Below are 17,728 nucleotides of genomic sequence, written 5' to 3'. Positions count from 1 at the left end.
CCTCCCCCTGCTTTCCAGCCTGATGCGCAGAGTCACCTGCGCCCGGTGTGGCCTCTCACCATGTCATTCCTATCCTCGGCTTAACCCAGTGTTGGGGGGGGGGCTGTTGCCATAACCCCAGTCCCTCTGCACCATTAATCCTTGTCACGCAAAAAATTCAGAATATTCACTTAGTCCCCAAAGCAGATCCGAGGAATCAGAAACACGCTGGCTGAGCACATTGCGGGGTCTTGGCTCACTGCTGCTCACTTCTGTCCCTCGGAGGCGTTCACGGGCATGGCCCGGAGCCTCTCCCTCACCTCCCCACCCCTCACCCCACCGCCTCCAACCAGCAAGCCCTGTCCTCTGCCCGGCGTCCAGCCTGCACCTCCTCTCTAGCAGGCTGGTGTCACACGGAGGGGGTGTCTAGGTGGGAGACGCTTCTGTCTCTCACAAAGGCATCCCTGGCTGGAAAGTCATCACACCTCTGCACGGTGACATCTCTCTGGAAACTGCTACTCTAGGGGGTGTGGGCCCCGTGTGCCCCTCACCCACCATCTCAAGCCCCCCACCTGGCCGGGCTGGCCAGGCTCCCAGGAGCAGACCAGGATGCATGCTGCCTGCCCCAGACCCCTCCCCACACTCCCCTGCGACCCCCACCTGTGTTCCGAGCCGCCTGCCCCGCGCTCTTGTCCACGCTCTCCAGCTCGGTCACCCGGTTCTGCAGGGACTCCACGCTGCTCTTCACGCTGTCTGCTTCCTCCCAGCTCTGCCGGAAGGGGCGGATCTCCTTGTCCAGCTCCTTCAGTTTCTCCGCCTGGCTGTCTATCACTCGCTTCCAAATCAAAGGCATCAGAAAGGTAAAACACGGTTAGAACCTGCAGATGCTGAGCTTCTCCCATCACACACCAGCCAGCGAGGACCGAGAGCCCGCCCCACGTCCGCATCTCACTGGTGGCCCAAAGGCATCTCAGAGGAAGCAGGGGCTATAGGTCCCTATCCCAGAGGAGGGGACCAAGGCACGGAGAAGCCTCACCCGTCAGCTGCATGGCACGGGGCCCCACACCACTCTGTCCTAGAGTCTCGGGTGCAGGACCCTGGAGCCGCACCCATGGGCCTTCTGGAGGTCTCTGTTTCCTAAAGGGCCGAGCCTACGGGGTCAACAACGTGCGTCTCCCATGAGGCTGCCTGACCCAGGGCTGGAGGGGTCGCCTTGTCTCTGTGGCTGCAGGCAGCGCCCCGGAATCCTGCTGGGTCCCGAGAGAGAGCAGCCACCACCCTGGCACCCGCACAAGGGCTGGCCGCAGGAAGAGCTTGATGGGGGCTCTGCGGAGCCCGGCTGAAGCAGAGAGCCGATGCTGAGGAGCGGGGCTGGCTTCCCCCACTGGCACGGCGCTCAGGGTCCGGTGCCCGCTGGGCCCAGAAACACGACGGACAAGCACAGGGCTGCAGACGGCGAGACTGCATTTCACCCTATCTTAGTTTAAATAACTCAGAAACCCTGTTTCTGCAGAAACACACAGACCATGTACAGCAACAAGCGGACGGGTAAGACACACATTCCAGGCAGTTTTGAAGGACTGGCATCCCCACCTGGTGGGTAAAGCTGGGACCTAAAGGGTTTTCATTTCTTTTCAAGGATTTTATCCATTTACTTGAGGTGGGGGAAGGGCAGAGGCAGAGGGAGAAGCAGGCTTCCTGCCGAGCAGGGAAGCTGACCAGGGGCTAGAGCCCGACAGGAGCTGAAGGCAGACGCTTCACTGACTGAGCCTCGCAGGCGCCCACAGGGTTTTCACTTCTAAAAAGGATTCGCAGTTTTTGAAATGAAGCTCATGAAAGCTGGGTGGTCTGGCCCCAGTGAAGGCCAGTGAGTAACCGGGCCGCCTCTGAACCTGCGGGGCTGGCCGCACGGGGAGAGCCCCCGGGGGCTGCTGAGCTCACTTCTCCTTCCGGAAGCCCATCGTTAACGGCTTAGTTTCAGCACCTTTGCTGGTCCTTCATAACCACCAAGGGACAAACACGGTGGGTCTGGGTTCCTTTTCTGGGGTAGAAGTACAGGGTCATTCTTCCTCCTTTCCAAGAAAGCCTGATATATTAGCTAACACCGAAAAAGAAAAATGGTTTCTGTGAAGAACACCTCTTCCCACACTGACGTCACTTTGTCTAAATCCATGCGTCTGGAGGCATATTTAATGAGTTCACAAAGTCTGGGGTCTGGGGCACCACTACCGACCCCCCGCCCCTGCCCTGGGCCATGATGTATTTCTGACAAGCCCCTGCAGGGCTGCCACAACCCTACCCGCCAACGCCACCAGCCCAGGTACCGGGGACACTGGTGCGTTTCCAAGGGAGGTCAACGGAAACCCGTGTCATCAGGGGTGGCTCTCAGGGATGCCATTCTGTGGCCTGGTCCTCGTCGAGTGAACTGCACGCCGGCCTGGGACAAGCCAGCATCCCCCGTCAGCTTCATGCCCGTGAGATAAAATGGGGGTGACACAGAGGGGCCTCCTCCCCAGCACCTGACTGCTGTGCCCGGGGCAGTGGGCGCGAAGGCACGTGATGACCTCAGGGCAGAACATGGGTGTGAAAGGAGGGGAGGGCGGCCGCAGGGGCCCCGGGCGCCAGCTCAGTGACACAGAGTCGGCACGTGGGGCCGGGGGACGCGCGTGCAGACTTGCACACAGTGCGCACACAGACAAGGCCCCACCAAGGGTGCTCACTTTAAAGGAGCACCGCCCCCCCTCGCCCAGCTCCTCTCCTTTGTGTACATGCTGGCGAGTCAAGCAGAACACGCCACCGATCACTTTCTCTGCAGAACGCAGCAAACATGAGCTCATTCCTCCAGAGTGGTCGACGCTCAGCTGCTGTCATCTTTCGATAAAAATAGACCTTAAATGCAGGTGTAGGCTGCGTGAGAAAAAGAAGCCAGGCGCTGAGAGACGGCACCGGCTGCAGGCAAAGTAAACAAATCCCCATCAAAAGGTTCGCTGCCAGAGCGTCGGCTCGTCAGCCCGCGCAGGGTGCACCCGAGGGCTCCGCCACTGCCCCTCTTCCTGCCCCTTGCACCGCTCAGTCACTGGGACCGCCGGACCAAACACTGCGCCAAGGGGACCGTGCGGCGGGCGGGGGGAGGCTGGGGAGGGACAGTGCACCTCGTGGCTTCAGTCCCACACCCCGGTCTGCAGAACGACCAGCTCCTCTAGCCTCTGCCAACAGGGACACACAGAGTAAGCGGACATCTAGGCGGCCTTTTTTCATGAAGAAAAACACGTTCTTTAAAAAGAAAAATATGAAGAAACTGCCCTTCCTGGGCCAGCAAAAGCAAACACACTCTTGGACTGCGTTCCCGCTGGCCAGCTCTGATCACGTCCCTGTCCCCGCGTGCGCCCGGGCTCTCAGGGACTCTGCGGTCCGTATGTGCTGCCCCCGTCCCCAGGGTCTTGGGGTGTCCTGGAGAGTCCGACAAGGGAGGTAACAAGTCTATGGTGGTCCGATGCGCAGGGCTGGGGGAGCAGGGAGGAGGGCAGGGGAGGGGAAGGCGACAGGAAGGCTTTGGGATGAGGAAGGAAGACCGCGGGGCGCCCAGAGCCAGGCTCAGGGTGGAGCCGTGAAGGATCTGGAGGGACCGGAGAAGCGCCCCCAGGCTGCTTCACAGCCAGCCAGCGCCTTGGGGCCAGCGGCGGAGTCTTCCACGCACGGTGCCCGAAGACGGAGAGCCCCGACTCCGTGCGCGGGGCCAGCCCCACAGCGAAGCACAGGCGAGCTGCCACCCTTGCCACCACAGCGCCACCCAGACGGGTTCAGTCTCCGGAAGCCGCTGGCGGAGGGGGTGCTGTCCCAGCGCACTTCATCAGATCAGGCGTGGCATGTGCAGGGTGATCTGCGTCCCTTTCTCTCCACACAGTCCGCTTCCCTCCATGCCTTCCCCTCGGTGGGGAAGAGCAGGGGCGAGTGGCCGCCCTCCTGCTTAGGACCCATCAGGGGCACCGACGGGTCGGCTGCTCAGCCCCCAGGCTCTGGGCACCAGCAACCTGCTTTCCCCTTCCTTTCTTAGATCTCGGCAGTTTATTCCATCACCAAAGTGTTCAAATATACATCACACACGGTAGAACGATTAAGCTCTACTAAAAAGTAAATTAAATTCACATTTTTGACCCCGGGAGAGGGGAAGAGGAGGATGCAGGTAGCGGTATCAGAGGTTTCCGACAAATGCCCCGATGACCTCACTGCGGAGACCTTCACCTTTCTGGTTACAAATGATGCTGTACAAGGGAGCCTACTACTCATTCATTCTTCTGTTGCTGTTTTTACTTCTATGTCCTTCCCACGCACGTCTCAGAGCCCCAGGCCTGCAGGTGGGCTGCCGGTAGCTCGGGGCTGAGTGGGGCCTCCCAAACTACTTTCCCACGGGCACTCGCCGGCAGGAGGCCTGCTGGTGTTTCACATGACATACTTGCTCTGGCTTGATTCAATAGCAGTGACTTTACCTTTCCTAACACAATCTATTATTTCATTGCGTTTTTCCTCGTCTCTGGACAACCACAAGGTTTTAACACAGATGAAGTTAATTTAATAAATCGCTATGCAATTCGAGCCACTACGAGTCATCTCTGATGGTGAAATGCAAGGAAAGGCATTCTCAAAGACTCCCTGACTCTGAGCTCTTGGAAATAATTTATCTTCCAGATACTTTAAGGAAACACACCTAAGTAAAAGCACTAAAAAGCCATCTCGGAAACACAGCAGTGATTTTTCCACGGGGGTGTGTGATACACGCGGGAATCAGTGTAACGACGTACGGCGCAAGGAAACCAGTGTGCGGATGAGATCTACAGGAACAAGGTGCTCACAAGCACCTGCACTGGTAACAAACGAGAAGCGACACGCTAGCGAAGCCTCTTTACCCAATCACCTTTCCTCGGAGCGGCAAAGGTCTGGCGCTGGCTCTGAGGACATCTGGGTCACTGTGGTGAGATAAAGTGGGGTACGTGTCGCCAGCAAACTCAGAACAAACTAGCTCGGCTTCGCTTCACTTTAGGAAGTGAGACTTCACACATGACTACTCTTGAACAGTATGTCATCTTCAACAATAATAAAAACAGCTAGTTTTTTAAAATGCAGGCTTTAAGTCTTACTTCACCAAGAGCGAATCAAAGACACAGAGGAGAGCCAACGGGCTTGCTCTCCAGGGAAAAGTGGGGAAGGAACAGTGGCCCAGGTCCTCAGTCTACACTTAAGAGAAACAGGCCGTCTGTTTAACAAAGGTCAGGGCTTTTGCTCAAACAGCGCACTGAGAAGGTCTAGAGGAGAACACAGACATGTTCCTCACCCTTAGATCCAGCCACCATCTTAAACTTCTTACCTGTAAATGAAGTATTTTGGATTCATTATTTCGGAGCATTTCCTTTTGTCTCTCAATTTCAATTTCAAAGCTACATATCTGATTGTGCAAACTTTGTATGCTCTTGTTTTTCTCTACACTTTCATTCTGTAGCAAGGAAACCTGAAAAAGAAATTCTTGAATTAAGCAAACAAAATGTGGTTTTATTAATTAATGACAATTATAATGACAGTACTTGCATTTTCACATATAGGCCCTCTACTAGCTCCCTGGAAGAAGTTCCAGGGGACAAAAATCCCTTCACACAGGAAATGGACGTCCTGATAACTTGTAACAGGAAACCCTATACTCTGCCCCGCCCCCCCCTCCCGTAATTAACTACGCTGAGGCAAAGCACGCAGCCGCCGCCTTTCAGAACGAATGGGACATGCTTCCCAAAGTGTTTGCTTAAACATGCACCTTCTACCGAGTGGCTTTCAAACTGACCAGGAGACACATTCTCACCTCTCACCCCGTGTATACAAGACATGTGTGTGTACCCAAGAAACAGGCATCCCAAAACCATCCTCGTCCCAGTCATGTCCATGTGTCCTGGTACTTTCTCTTTTAGTCTACTTTACTTTAAAAGTACTCGCTGCAGCCCAGTGAATTCTCTCACTGCCACCAGTGGGCCTCATCCTGCACTTTGGAAAGCGCTCCCAACACAAGGGGAAAGCACGGAGAGAATAACAAAGCTACGTTCGTGCCTCACTTACTCCTTCAGGCTGACAACGAGCCCGGCAACAAAAACCCGGAGCTGCAGAGCCCGTGGGCGGGCCTGTGGCCCGAGAAGACCTTCCAGGAAACCAAGTATGTAAAGACAGACAACACCATGTCAGCCCAGGAAGGGCCTGCTGGGGGAGCAGTTCTAAACCCACCAACGACCTTTTCAAAATTTTCTAGGAAATAATTAGCTCCCAAGAACCCATTTAACCCGGTCTTAAAAGCCCCCGGGTGAGGAGTCCCAGGGCAAGTCTGACAAGGCCGCCTTCTCACCAGACTTCTGCATGGGGCTCTCCGGCCCTGGGAAAGGTCTCTCTACCGACAGCTGCGCCTGCGCGCAGACCGGGCTGTGGCCCCCGAAGACGGCAGGCTCCCTGGGGAAGGCTGTGACACCTCCACTCAGATGCGCCCCCCGATACCAGCCAATACCTGACGCGATGGCCCAAAGCCATCCCAGGACAGACCTGGGTGTGGTAAAGTGCGGATTCCTGCGAAGAACCTGCCTAAAGACAGGCAACCAGGCAGCGCCTAGGACACAGTCTGCTTCACTTTAGAGCAAATGAGTATTTACTGAGGAACACGAAACCTACGATGTCTCACAGGCAAAAGAACTCGTCACTTGCCTCGCACGTCACTCAGCACCAGTGGACTTTCCTCTAACATACATGCTTCCGCCCCCCGACTCCTGCAGGCCGTACAGATGGGCCACGGGCGATTCCTGCTGGCGGGTCTGCCTTTCCCAAAGCTAGGGCTCACTCATTCCCATCTCTCAAGCTGGACACGATTCCCAGACTCTTTAGTCTCATATCCAGAAAAAAGAAATAGCCCGCATGCATGCCAACGCTTCTGATTAAAAATCTCGGTAATGTCTCCAGAAACATGGCCATTTTTTCCCTACAACAAAACAAGCGACCTGAGGATGCACGGAAGCGTCTCACATGAATGAGCACATACCACGTCATATTAAACGCTTAACTTCTTTATTTAGGGACCTCCCTAATGTAAAAATTTACTTAGTTATTCACTTATTTCTTTTGATCAAAGAACCCAACTTCTGGACGCCTTCAGATCCCAGCTCTCACCCGTCCACCACATAGACGTGACCTGCACAGGAAAGTCTACCTGGCAGATATGTTTCCAAGAAGACAGCAGAACGTTCCCAAGGCAGATGAAAGTAGGAGTCCTCCCGTCCTTCCCCATGGCCCTCCTCACTGAGAACATTTCCTCCAGCCTATTTTGGTGGGGCACTCTATATTTGCCAGTAAGCTTCCCCAACACGGAAGATGGGTGTTGTTAAGTCCACATTTTACAAAACAGCTTTTCCTTAATTTGACATGAATGTGATGGGTCGGGGGCTTGAACCAACTCAAACACGCTATTTTCCACTACACATGAACAAAATAACCTAAGAGATTCCAACTGAGTAATTCTATAACGAAAAATAAATTCCCATGTTAGGAAGAGAGGAGTATCTCGGCTCGTGGTCTGGTCTTCGCCTCTGGGCCCAGTGAGGACACAGGCCCCCTCCGCTGAGCGCAAACACCAGGCGCGACCGGGGGCTCGCGGACCTAACGGCGGGCGGGGGTCACTCTGCTGGGCAGAGACGGGGAGAGACGAAGGGGGCCAAGACGTCGAGTGCGCCAGCTGCAGTGCGCGACGGCGCGTCCCGCCCTCGCAGGTGCGGGTCGCGGCCTGTGGCGGCGTCTGCACGGGATGTTCGCGGGCGGGGAAGCCGCAGGGCCGGGCACCTCCGGGGGCGCACACGCCGCCGTGCAGGGGAGCGAGGCCGCCACCGCGGGGGTGGGGGCACATGGCTACTGCCGAGGTCACCTGCACCGCGCCGCGGGGCTAGGCTCTGGGGGCAGACTGGGCTCCGGGATCAGACTGCAGACTCGCAGGCACCTTCCTCGACCGGCCCGCGGGGGCCCCGCGTCACAACCAGGCACGCGCACGGGGGCGCAATCAACGCATCTTCAACGAGAGAGAGAACCTGTCACCCAAGTGAGAAGCCGAGTCCACGAGAGGCAGAGAACGCTGCGCCGATGCCTACCATTTTTAAAAAGCAGAAACAACACATTCTTCAAACAGAAGGGAAGAATTTCGTAAACCATCGTTGGCTAAGAGCAAGTGTGTCCCTGCGTAAGTCACAAACGACCAAACGACTCCTCACACACAGTTTGTGTCACCAATGAAGGGGACCCTCCCGCTGCCGCACCTGCACACGCACGTGTGACCAACCCTTCAGTCACTTCTCACCTTCAGCATCAACATTCGTATTGAAAGAGCAACTTTATGTCAGCGTTCATACAAGCCTTCTGATTAAGAATTTTGGACTTGTTCAAACACATTCGCATTTTAAATTGGTTGGATTTCATGCCAGAAACAAGGTATTCAAATCTCTGCAAATCTTTAGAAAATAAACATCAGTCCTACCGGCCGCTCTAATTCACCTCGTGCCCTCCCGCTGCAAACTCTCCACCAATGCTTCCTGAACACTGAAGTGAGTTTCTGTTTTCGTACAGAAGCCACAGTGAGAGATCCTGTCACAACTTCTTCTCTATCAATTCTCCGAGGTTTTCACGTTTTCCTCATGAACAGAAGGCCTGGCCTAGGGGAACACCGCGGAGGGAGAACTCCCCAGGAAGAAGTACTATATGGGGGAGGCGCCTGCTAAGGAGGCCGCAGCCTCCCCCCCCCCCACGCAGGCCTCCTGAGAAGCAGCCCAGCCGGAGGACAAGCGCCCCTGCACCCAACTTCCACAAAGCATCCGGTGAGGAAGTCGACAGTAACACCCGTGGGGGGCAGCATCGCTCAGAAAAGACAAAGAACGGTGAAGCATGTAACCCGGGTCACCTTCCAGACTGGGTGTCGGCAGACTCTTTCTGCAAAGAGCCAGAGGGTAAACATTTTGGGCTGTGAGGTCCATACAGTTTCTGTCTCACTCCCAAACTCTGCAAAAGCAGCCATGGACAACAGGGAAATGAATGAGCATGGCTGCATTCCAATAAAACTTACTTACAAAAAGACGAGCTGATGGGAGAGAAGGGGAGGTTTGGCAGTCTGAGAATCCCCATTCTAGGTCAATGCTAAGTTAACCACAATGTGATTTAGAAAAAAGGGGGGGGGCACCGCATGCTTGCTTGGCTATTAACAAACAAAGAACACACACACACACAAATGCCTTCATTTATGAGCTCAAGGTCATGTGAAAAGAAATTTACTTTTTGGACATTCTCTTGATACTGTTTCTTTTATCCAAAACCATTAGTAACTATAAAAAGATTTTCTTCTTTAAATAATTTGAAGAAATGATTAAAAGCCAACAAAAGCGAGAAGCAGTCTGGCGTTACCTTTTTCTCTAGAGAGTTACTCCACTCTTTCAGTAAGTTGACGTGCTGCACCGCGGAGCTGGCCTCATGGGCCTTAATCTGCTGGTTTGTCCCCTGCGAGAACAGAGACGCAGTGCATTAAGCCATCACTCCATCATGGAGCGCAGCAAGACTAACACATGACCTAACCCCAGCGCTACACACGGAGGGGAGCCCTGCTCTTGTACGGCTAGCGGGCGGCCTCCACGCCTTCGAGGGCCGTGCTGGGCGGCGCCCCCTCTGCCGAGTGCAGGTGGGGAGGCTGGCAAGACAGACAGCCTGCAAGTCTACAGCGAGCTCAGCTCAGGCTCTTTGCTCCTCCAGCTTCTCACCAAGCGCCTTCTCATCTGCATTTCATATTTGTAATGCCCAGAAATTAAATCTTAGACCTCTCACTTTTGTTCTTTTATAACTTTTTCCATTAAAACTACAAATGGGAAAGGTGCAGACACCCGCGGTTACAGCTGGGCAGTGCTACAGTCGTCGAGTGAGCGAACACGTAGTCAGAGCGGCGTTCTAAATGCTCTTCTAGAATGTTAACTTATTAGGGAGAGATACTGTATTAGAAGACGTATCGCTCCTCACTGTTCTAAGTATACTTGGAAAGTTACATACAAAACATAAACAATCTACAGAGTACATAAGATGGAGACCACATCGGAGTCAGTAATAAGCACATGAAATAGTACTTCGTATCTGCAAGGAAATAATCCATATGAAAATATAATTTGTTTGGGGATTAGAAAATTAAGAAGCCACAGACAGCATTTTAATGATCTCCAAAACACATACTCTGTACATAGAATATTCATATATATATGTTGATATAAGTACTGCTCTATATAAACATATATATACACATACACAGAATGAATGGAACTACATACGACATAACAGTGGCGAGCGCTCCGTCTCGTTAAGAGACGGAGACAAAGGGAGGGCTACAGTCACACTCTTAGGGCTCTTTACTTTCTAAGAAAATACTGAGATGCCAGTATCTCTGTACTGATTTCATAACAATGTATTGATAATACACAAAATTAAACATAAAATACTTTAATTGTAATAGATACTGCCCTCTGATCAGTTTTAAAATTGAGATACACGTTTCAATGAAACTCAGTTCAAACTCACTAGCAATCTCAGACGTGTTAAAAAACAAAAAATCCCCAGACACAGGCTTCTCGCAGCCTGAGTGTGTTGGTGCCAGAGACGCCCTCTGCACACGGCTGCTCCGCGAGGGGTGGCGGAGATGCCACAGGCCACACGAGCGCGGTCCTCAAGGCTGTGTACTGACGCACACGCCGCCCAAACGGTGTCTGGCTTGACACGCACTCACATTCAAGTACTCGCTCCAATTCCACAGCCATCTCTCCAGAAATCCCCCCCACGGCTGTCAGTGCTGCTGGTCCCACTGCCTAGCCGATTTCGGATGGAGCCGTTCTGCTAGCGCCCTGACTTCCTTCTCAGCGCCGGTGTCCATCAGGTCTCAGAACACCACGGGCATGGAGAGCGAGCACCCACGGTGGCTGCATGTGGCTCTCGCCACCCATGCAGCACGGTGACTCGGCTCCATGATAAAGACTACAAGTCCAGAACTTGCATGTTAAGATGTTAAGATAGTAACTTTCTCTCATGGCAGAACGTCAGTGACCGGGAAGGACAAATGTTGGATACTGACCTGAAAAACGCAGCCATAGCGCTTAAAACTACAGGTGCTGGGGGCATTGACACACTCTGACAAGTGTGCACTCAACTGCAACGGGAAAGAGACGTGAGTTGTGGCACAAGCGTCTGCATGAAAATGTTCAAACACATTAAGGGCACAGAGAGCATCTGCTTTGTACTGTCACGAGGGGGCTTATCAGCCACAGGTGTGTATAGACCACCTGCTTCCTGGGCTCGAGGCAGTAAATTTACACTACTGTCACGTGTATACACATATATACGCCAATATACAGAAATACGGTTACTGCAACATTTCTTAAACCTACAGTTTCTTTGGAACAGATTGTTCGAAATGTGACATGCCGTCTGCAGCGCCAGCATTTTAAAAAGAAAGGGAGAAACGTAAACTGAAATGAACATTTAAAGACTATAAACAAAAGTTGCATGAAACACAAAAAAGAGAAAGCATTCAGGATGTAACTGGCTCACACACCTAATATACGGTACACAAAAATAAATATATTTTGGAAGCAAGCTTACATGATGTACCATTACTCTCAATACTCAAGATAACAAGATGAGTTTTTCCTTCTTCTTTTTTTCCCTCTGAGTGCCCATAAACCCACGTAGCCTCTCACACATCACTAAGGTCATTCTAACAATCTTAATATTGTCACCTCTAATTGGTAGAAGCAAATTAAGAGAGACCGGGAGAGGATAACTCTTTGTACAAGGAAAAACCCCTTTGTTCAGCTTAAATGTTGGCAAATCGTCAAATAAAAACCACTTATGATACCCCCTCAAGAGAAAAGGGAATTGAAACATCTACATTTTAAAGACGTAGTACTACTCATTAGGCTGATACAATTTAAGGACAGCTTCTTCTTTTATTGAAGAAATTCTCATCAGGAAACTCTAAGGATAGATCTTCTTTATAGAGAACAATTAGACCCTGAATTAGGAGAGGGGGTGTCTGAGCGCACTGCAGAGCTGGGCGCCCATTTTTCTGTGTATACACACGTTCCCAGAGGCTCCTGGGCCTGGTCACTATACACCAGCACAAAAAGCTCTTGAGTCCTTCCCCTTCAGGTCAGTATTTAGGACAGGGAGGAGAGCGGGTCTGTGGCGAGAGCTGCAGAGAAGGGCCACAGTCCCAGGGAGCCTATGGATCAAGCTCTGCAGAAGGTCTCTGAGCCGGGGCAGATCATGGTGGTCACAACTCTAGCAGACCAGCACACTGGCCACGAAGCTCTGGCCGGCACCTGGAGGAAAGCGCCCAAAAGGGAGAGCCCAGGTGACTGGCAGAGAGACGCAGGATGAGACCATGCGTAGTAATGTCACCTTCGAAGTTTTAAGATCTACTTGTTCAGGCCAGAGCTATGATCATGAACCTAACCAGCCAGCGCCTCTGGTATTAAAATCAGGGACACAGGGGTCTGATGTCATTTTCACTGGGCCACTGTTAATTCAGGGTCACGCTTTCTCCTAAACTGGCTCATTGTCATTCCTCTCAGAGCCTTTATCATGCTCCCTCACAGGAGCTGAGGAAAAGAGGCAAGAACAATTTATAGACCAGTAGCATCGTTTGCCAGAAACCCAAGATAAATGCAGGTTTAAAGATTTTTAAAAGAAAAATAACTTAGAGGCAAACGGAGTTAGCTTCTGTCCCTAATTCAGGTAGCCCTGACTGAAAATTCTGGAAAGCGTATAAAACCCCAGTGATCCCTTCAATACTGTAGACACGTCATCCATTCGCTTCAGCAGAGGGATTTCCTAGTAGTGGAAATCCAGACACATCTCCCTGCCACTCCCAGAGGCATGCTACAGGCCTGGGGCCATGACCGCCCAGGAAGACCCTGCCCTGGCCTAGCAGAGTACCTTCCTGGGAGGACGTGCTCTAGCTGGAGGGGTTCTGGGGGTCCTCTCTGTACCCTGTGTCCCTGGCTCCAGGCCCACAGAAGTCCTCTTACTCAGTGGGCATATGAGGCACCAACCCTCACCTCGCCAATGTTCATGGGTAAAATTCCAGGCTGTTGCAAAGGCTGAGGGGAGCAGCCTCCTTAGATGAGAGCACCTGGGCCTGAGGGACCTGTGGGGGGACCAGGGGGTACAGAAGCCCCAGGTGCTCCCCAAACAGCGGCCAAAGGGGCTCCAGATCAGGACCAGATGGCAAACCATTTAAGAATCCTTGGAATTTCTCCATCTGGATATATTCTAATCAAATTAAGTTAATGTAAATCTACCTGCCTTAAAGAAAGCATGCCCAAGGGCAGCGTGAGACACATGACCCCTGGGGAGGCTCCACTGGGCCCTGCTCGCTGGCCCCTGAAATGTGGGGGCCGCCTCCAAGGCCCACCTGCTCCCCAGCACCAGCCCTGCACAGCATACGTGGCCAAGTGGGTCTGCAGTGTCTGTAACGTCATTTACTTTGAGATAATCTTACAGGAATTCCTATTTTACAGAGTATAAAATACATTTTTTTAAGAACCTACAAAGTTATGACCTTTGCTTGCACTGTAAAGTAATTGCATTTTCTCATTTCTTAACCATATTTTGCTCTGAATTTAACCACTCTGTAGCATTTATTTGCTTGCTTCTGAAATTTCTGATGCCCCAGAATAGCATGAGGTTCTCTGTTGCCTTTCTACATATCACTCTCGTGCTCCGTGAAAACCTTCGACTTCAGCTACTGGGGAAGGACAGAGTGTCTGGCTGCTAGTCCTGAGGATGTCACCAGCTCCTCCGCAGGCCTGGCCACGCCCCTTACCTCACTCCTCAGCAGGGTCTGGACGCTGCACTTATGGGGGCAGGACACCACCACACAGGGACACTCCGTGTCTTCGTGTTTCTGGAGGAAAAAGAGAAAGTGTCGTCAACTTTGAGACACGCCACCCGCCTTCCCTCAGATGCCATCGGTATCTGCAACGTCACCACAAAGAACCACAGGGCACTCTGCCCCCTGGCCCGGTTTCCCTGGGTTCTGACGCATTCGGGGACTTCTCACGCTTGACGTCTGAGAGCCAAAACATAAGGTGTCTCAGGAGATCTACCCCAGTCTGACAGGTAAGGGCCCGTCAGTAGCGCCCAACAGAAAGCGCCCATCTGTGTGGGTGCCGCCCTGGCCCATCGGCACCGGCAGACTCGGCCCTGTGGCCGCTCGCACCGCAGCCCAGGGTCCAGACTTTGTTCGCTGGAGAAATGGGTGGTTTTCCTTCGGCTTCTCAGGTTTGGATCTGGAAATGATGCTTCTCCTACACCTGCAAACAGCATGAGCCAGTGGGTATTTAAATTACTGCCCTGGAATTTTACTAGGTTATCTATAATGCATGGAAACTAGGGACAAATTCTGGTGTAGCCCTTCTTTGGATGGTATATATTTCAACTCTGCAGAGCCTGGATGATGACAACTGTTCAGCCCATGCCACAGGCACCTGCTGGACGGATATCTCTTCCGTAGCAAAGTTATAGGGAGAGCTGGTCACCAGGACATCAAATCCAAGATCTCTGGAGAGCATCACCAGACACATGACAAAGGGCCACAAGACAGGCCTATAACTGCAGGCCACGCAACACAACTTGTGGGACAGGCTCCTGGAGGCCACATTGCCGAGCAAGAACAAAACTTGGTTTTCCTTATGACCCTGGGATACTTCTGATTCTCATCTGGATTTTTCAGATTAGGGCCTCCACAGTCATGCTGCTGTGGCGCTGAATGACGGGGGTGGGGGAGCGTGGGGGACATAACCGAGAGTCTCAGTCCGACTAGGCAGGCACAGTGTGGGCCAAGGGCAATGGGGGCCCAGGTGAGGCAGCAGGCACGTACTCGGCTTTCTTCGGTGTGCTCCGAAGTTGGGGGGGGGGGGCATATAGTCCAGAGATGGCTCTGCTCCCGGACTTGGGCCTCAGAGGCCCACAGAGCCCTCAGAGGGCAAGTCTACAACTGCTCAGAGCTTAGTAGAAAGTACCTGACTGGACTGAGCCTACCAGCAGGCCTGCCACAAGAGGCACCACTTTTGGGGCAAGGGGGCAGGGGGCAGCGGCCCTGGCTTTCTATTCTGCCTGGCTGTGCTCAGAATCCCCGAGTTCCCAGATGCCGCCAAGTCTAGGCTTTGTCTTTCCTTCTTCCTTTTTTTTTTTTTTAAGATTTTATTGATTTAAGTAAGTAAGTAAGAGAGATACTACGAGAGACAGAACACAAGCAAGGGGCGTGGCAGAGAAAGCAGCAGGCTCCCCGCCGAGCAGGGAGCCCTACAGACACTTGAAAGACTGAGCCACCCAGGCCTCCCAAGCCTTTGTCTTTCAATGGAAAACCCTGGGCAAATGGCTCCACCTCCCTGCCTCATCTGTAAGTGGGGGCGTGGCTGAACCTCCCTCCCTGATCAGTCACAGGCCTGGAGAGGTAACAGGCTAAACTGGCTAAAGGGTCCACAGAGGCCACGCCTCCTCCCTGGGCCTCCCCTTGAGCCCACCTCCATTCCCCAGGCCAAGTATGCGCCAGGCGCTGGCCGGCTGCTGCAGACGCCCAGGGAAGACAGCTCGCACACAGGCAAGCACCACTGTGGCAAATGGAGACCGGGCAGGAACACGGGTGGGGGAGCTCCGGGAAGGGAGCTCTGAGGAGGACGTGGCAGCGGGTGGGGGCAGCGTTCCAGGACAGAGGGGCAGGAGATGTGGGATGAGAGGCTGGGGCCAGATCCTTCGGTATCCTCAAACGAGGGTCTCTGTAGATATGCAAGCGTACCAGAAGAATAAATCTCTAGAAGTAGGCTTGGTTGGGTGTCAAAGGGTACAGGTATTTTAAATGGATTTTGACAGATACTGCCAAGCTGCTCTCCAGTAACCGTACACAAACACACCCCCACCGCCACAGAAACACATGCTCCTACACCCTTGTCGGCTCCATCAGACTTTTCAGTCTTTGACATGACAGGTAGAAAAGGCAGTGACTGCGATTTGCAATTACTTAATAATGTCCCAGTAAGTATATTTTGATATTTATTAATCATATATAGCTTCTGTGAATCGCTGTTTCATGGCTTTTGCCCACAGAAGCGGGCAATCAGAAATCAGGTCTTTGCAGATGTAATCAGTGAAGATGAGGCCCCAGGGCGGGCGGGGGGGGGGGGTGGCGGTTAGGATTAGGGTGGGCCCTGAATCCAACCATGGGTGCCTCATGAGAGAGGACATGCCCCAGAAGGTGGCATCCGAGCAGGGAGGCAGACGGCTGCCAGCCGAGGAACACCGAGGACCACAGCCTCCAGAAGCTGGAAGAGGCGGGAAGGGGTCTTTCCTGGAGCCCTCAGAAGGAGCATGGCCCTGGCAGGACCTTGGGTCTGGCTTTCTGGCCTCCAGCACTGGGACAGAGCACACTGCTGTGTTCTAAGCCACCAGCTCTGCGGTGCGCTGTTACGGCAGCCCCAGGAAAACAACATGCCCATTTAAAAAACCGGATACCTACTCATACATAAGAATTAACCCCATCTAATAAGTTGTCCTGTCTACCAAATTAATCATTACTCTGACAGGCACAGAACAGATGTGACCCATGTGGGAGTCATAAAGTAGAACCACATGGGGGACACCTGCAAAGATTAGAATATAACTGATACTTCCCGTTTACCTGGATGTCCTTCTCTCATACCCCCTCAGCTTCCCCCAGGGAGGAACCCCTAACCCAAACATCCGAATTTTGTGTTTCTACTCCCTTTGCTTAAAAAAGTTACGTTACACATCAATGTGAGCCTGACAAAATACTGTTCGGATTGCCAGACAAAGTACTGTTTCGAATTTTACTAAAACGGAACTCTACCCTGTGAATCTTCCGAGAGCTGGCTGAGTGTCGTACTTCTCAGGCTAATGCTTGTGTGGTGTGTAGCTGGGGGTCCTCAGTCTGCACTGCCGGACAGTACGTTGTCCTGGAATTTCCCTGCCTCATCCCCTGCAGTGTTTGGAGTCTGCCACCACTGACTGGGCCCCGCCCCAGTCGACAGACAGGTGGGGCTGCTCCCGGAGCCCCAGCAGCTCCGTTACGCTGGGCCCTGTCTCCTGCTGTGTACGGGCGACAGTCTCTCTCACACAGCTACCAGAGGGACTGCTAACGAGCCGAGTACAGGAATGTTCAACCTAGTAAAACATCGCTGAACTGCCCTCCGCCGTGGCTGCACCTAAGATAGAGTCCTATTACAAGGCACACATTTTCCCAGAAAAGGAGATCGCTAGAATTCTGGAATTCTGGCTCTCCACAAATTAACAGAACTGTTTAAAGAGACCACATTCATGGGGCGTCTGGGTGGCTCAGTGGATTAAGCCTCTGCCTTCAGCTCAGGTCATGATCCCAGGGTCCTGGAATTGAGACCCGCATCAGGATCTCTGCTCAGCAGGGAGCCTGCTTCCCCCCCCTCCCCTGCTTGCCTCTCTACCTACTTGTGATCTCTGTCTGTCAAATAAATAAATAAAATCTTAAAAAAAAAAGAGAGAGAGACCACATTCGACAGTTTCCAGACTAGATGTGATAGTGGGGATTCTCTCCTGGCACTTTAAATTATGCTAATGATTTAAGATAAAACAACTTGCAAACAGCTGATGTCACATCAATAGCCTGGTTTAAATG

General features: G+C 52.6%; 1 protein-coding gene across 7 annotated transcripts in view; it reads right to left on the bottom strand.

Annotated features, from left to right (window-relative positions):
• The window catches only part of TRAF3 (TNF receptor associated factor 3), a 114,090-nt gene that overhangs the window by 6,148 nt on the left and 90,214 nt on the right, over positions 1–17,728 (bottom strand). For 5 of the 7 annotated variants that reach the window (XM_046007425.1, XM_046007421.1, XM_046007420.1 and 2 more), the window contains 5 exons: positions 13,886–13,966; positions 11,132–11,206; positions 9,433–9,525; positions 5,342–5,482; positions 640–814 (listed from right to left, as the gene is read on the bottom strand). In XM_046007425.1, the coding sequence (XP_045863381.1) occupies positions 640–814; positions 5,342–5,482; positions 9,433–9,525; positions 11,132–11,206; positions 13,886–13,966 (565 nt within the window). The remainder of the gene's footprint in view (positions 1–639; positions 815–5,341; positions 5,483–9,432; positions 9,526–11,131; positions 11,207–13,885; positions 13,967–17,728) is intronic. The other 2 variants (XM_046007426.1, XM_046007427.1) reach the window with 2 other exon arrangements.

The sequence above is a fragment of the Meles meles genome, chromosome 6 (genome assembly GCF_922984935.1).
Source record: "Meles meles chromosome 6, mMelMel3.1 paternal haplotype, whole genome shotgun sequence".
NCBI classification, from domain to species: domain Eukaryota; kingdom Metazoa; phylum Chordata; class Mammalia; order Carnivora; family Mustelidae; genus Meles; species Meles meles.
This window is presented reverse-complemented; position numbering and strand designations above follow the sequence as displayed.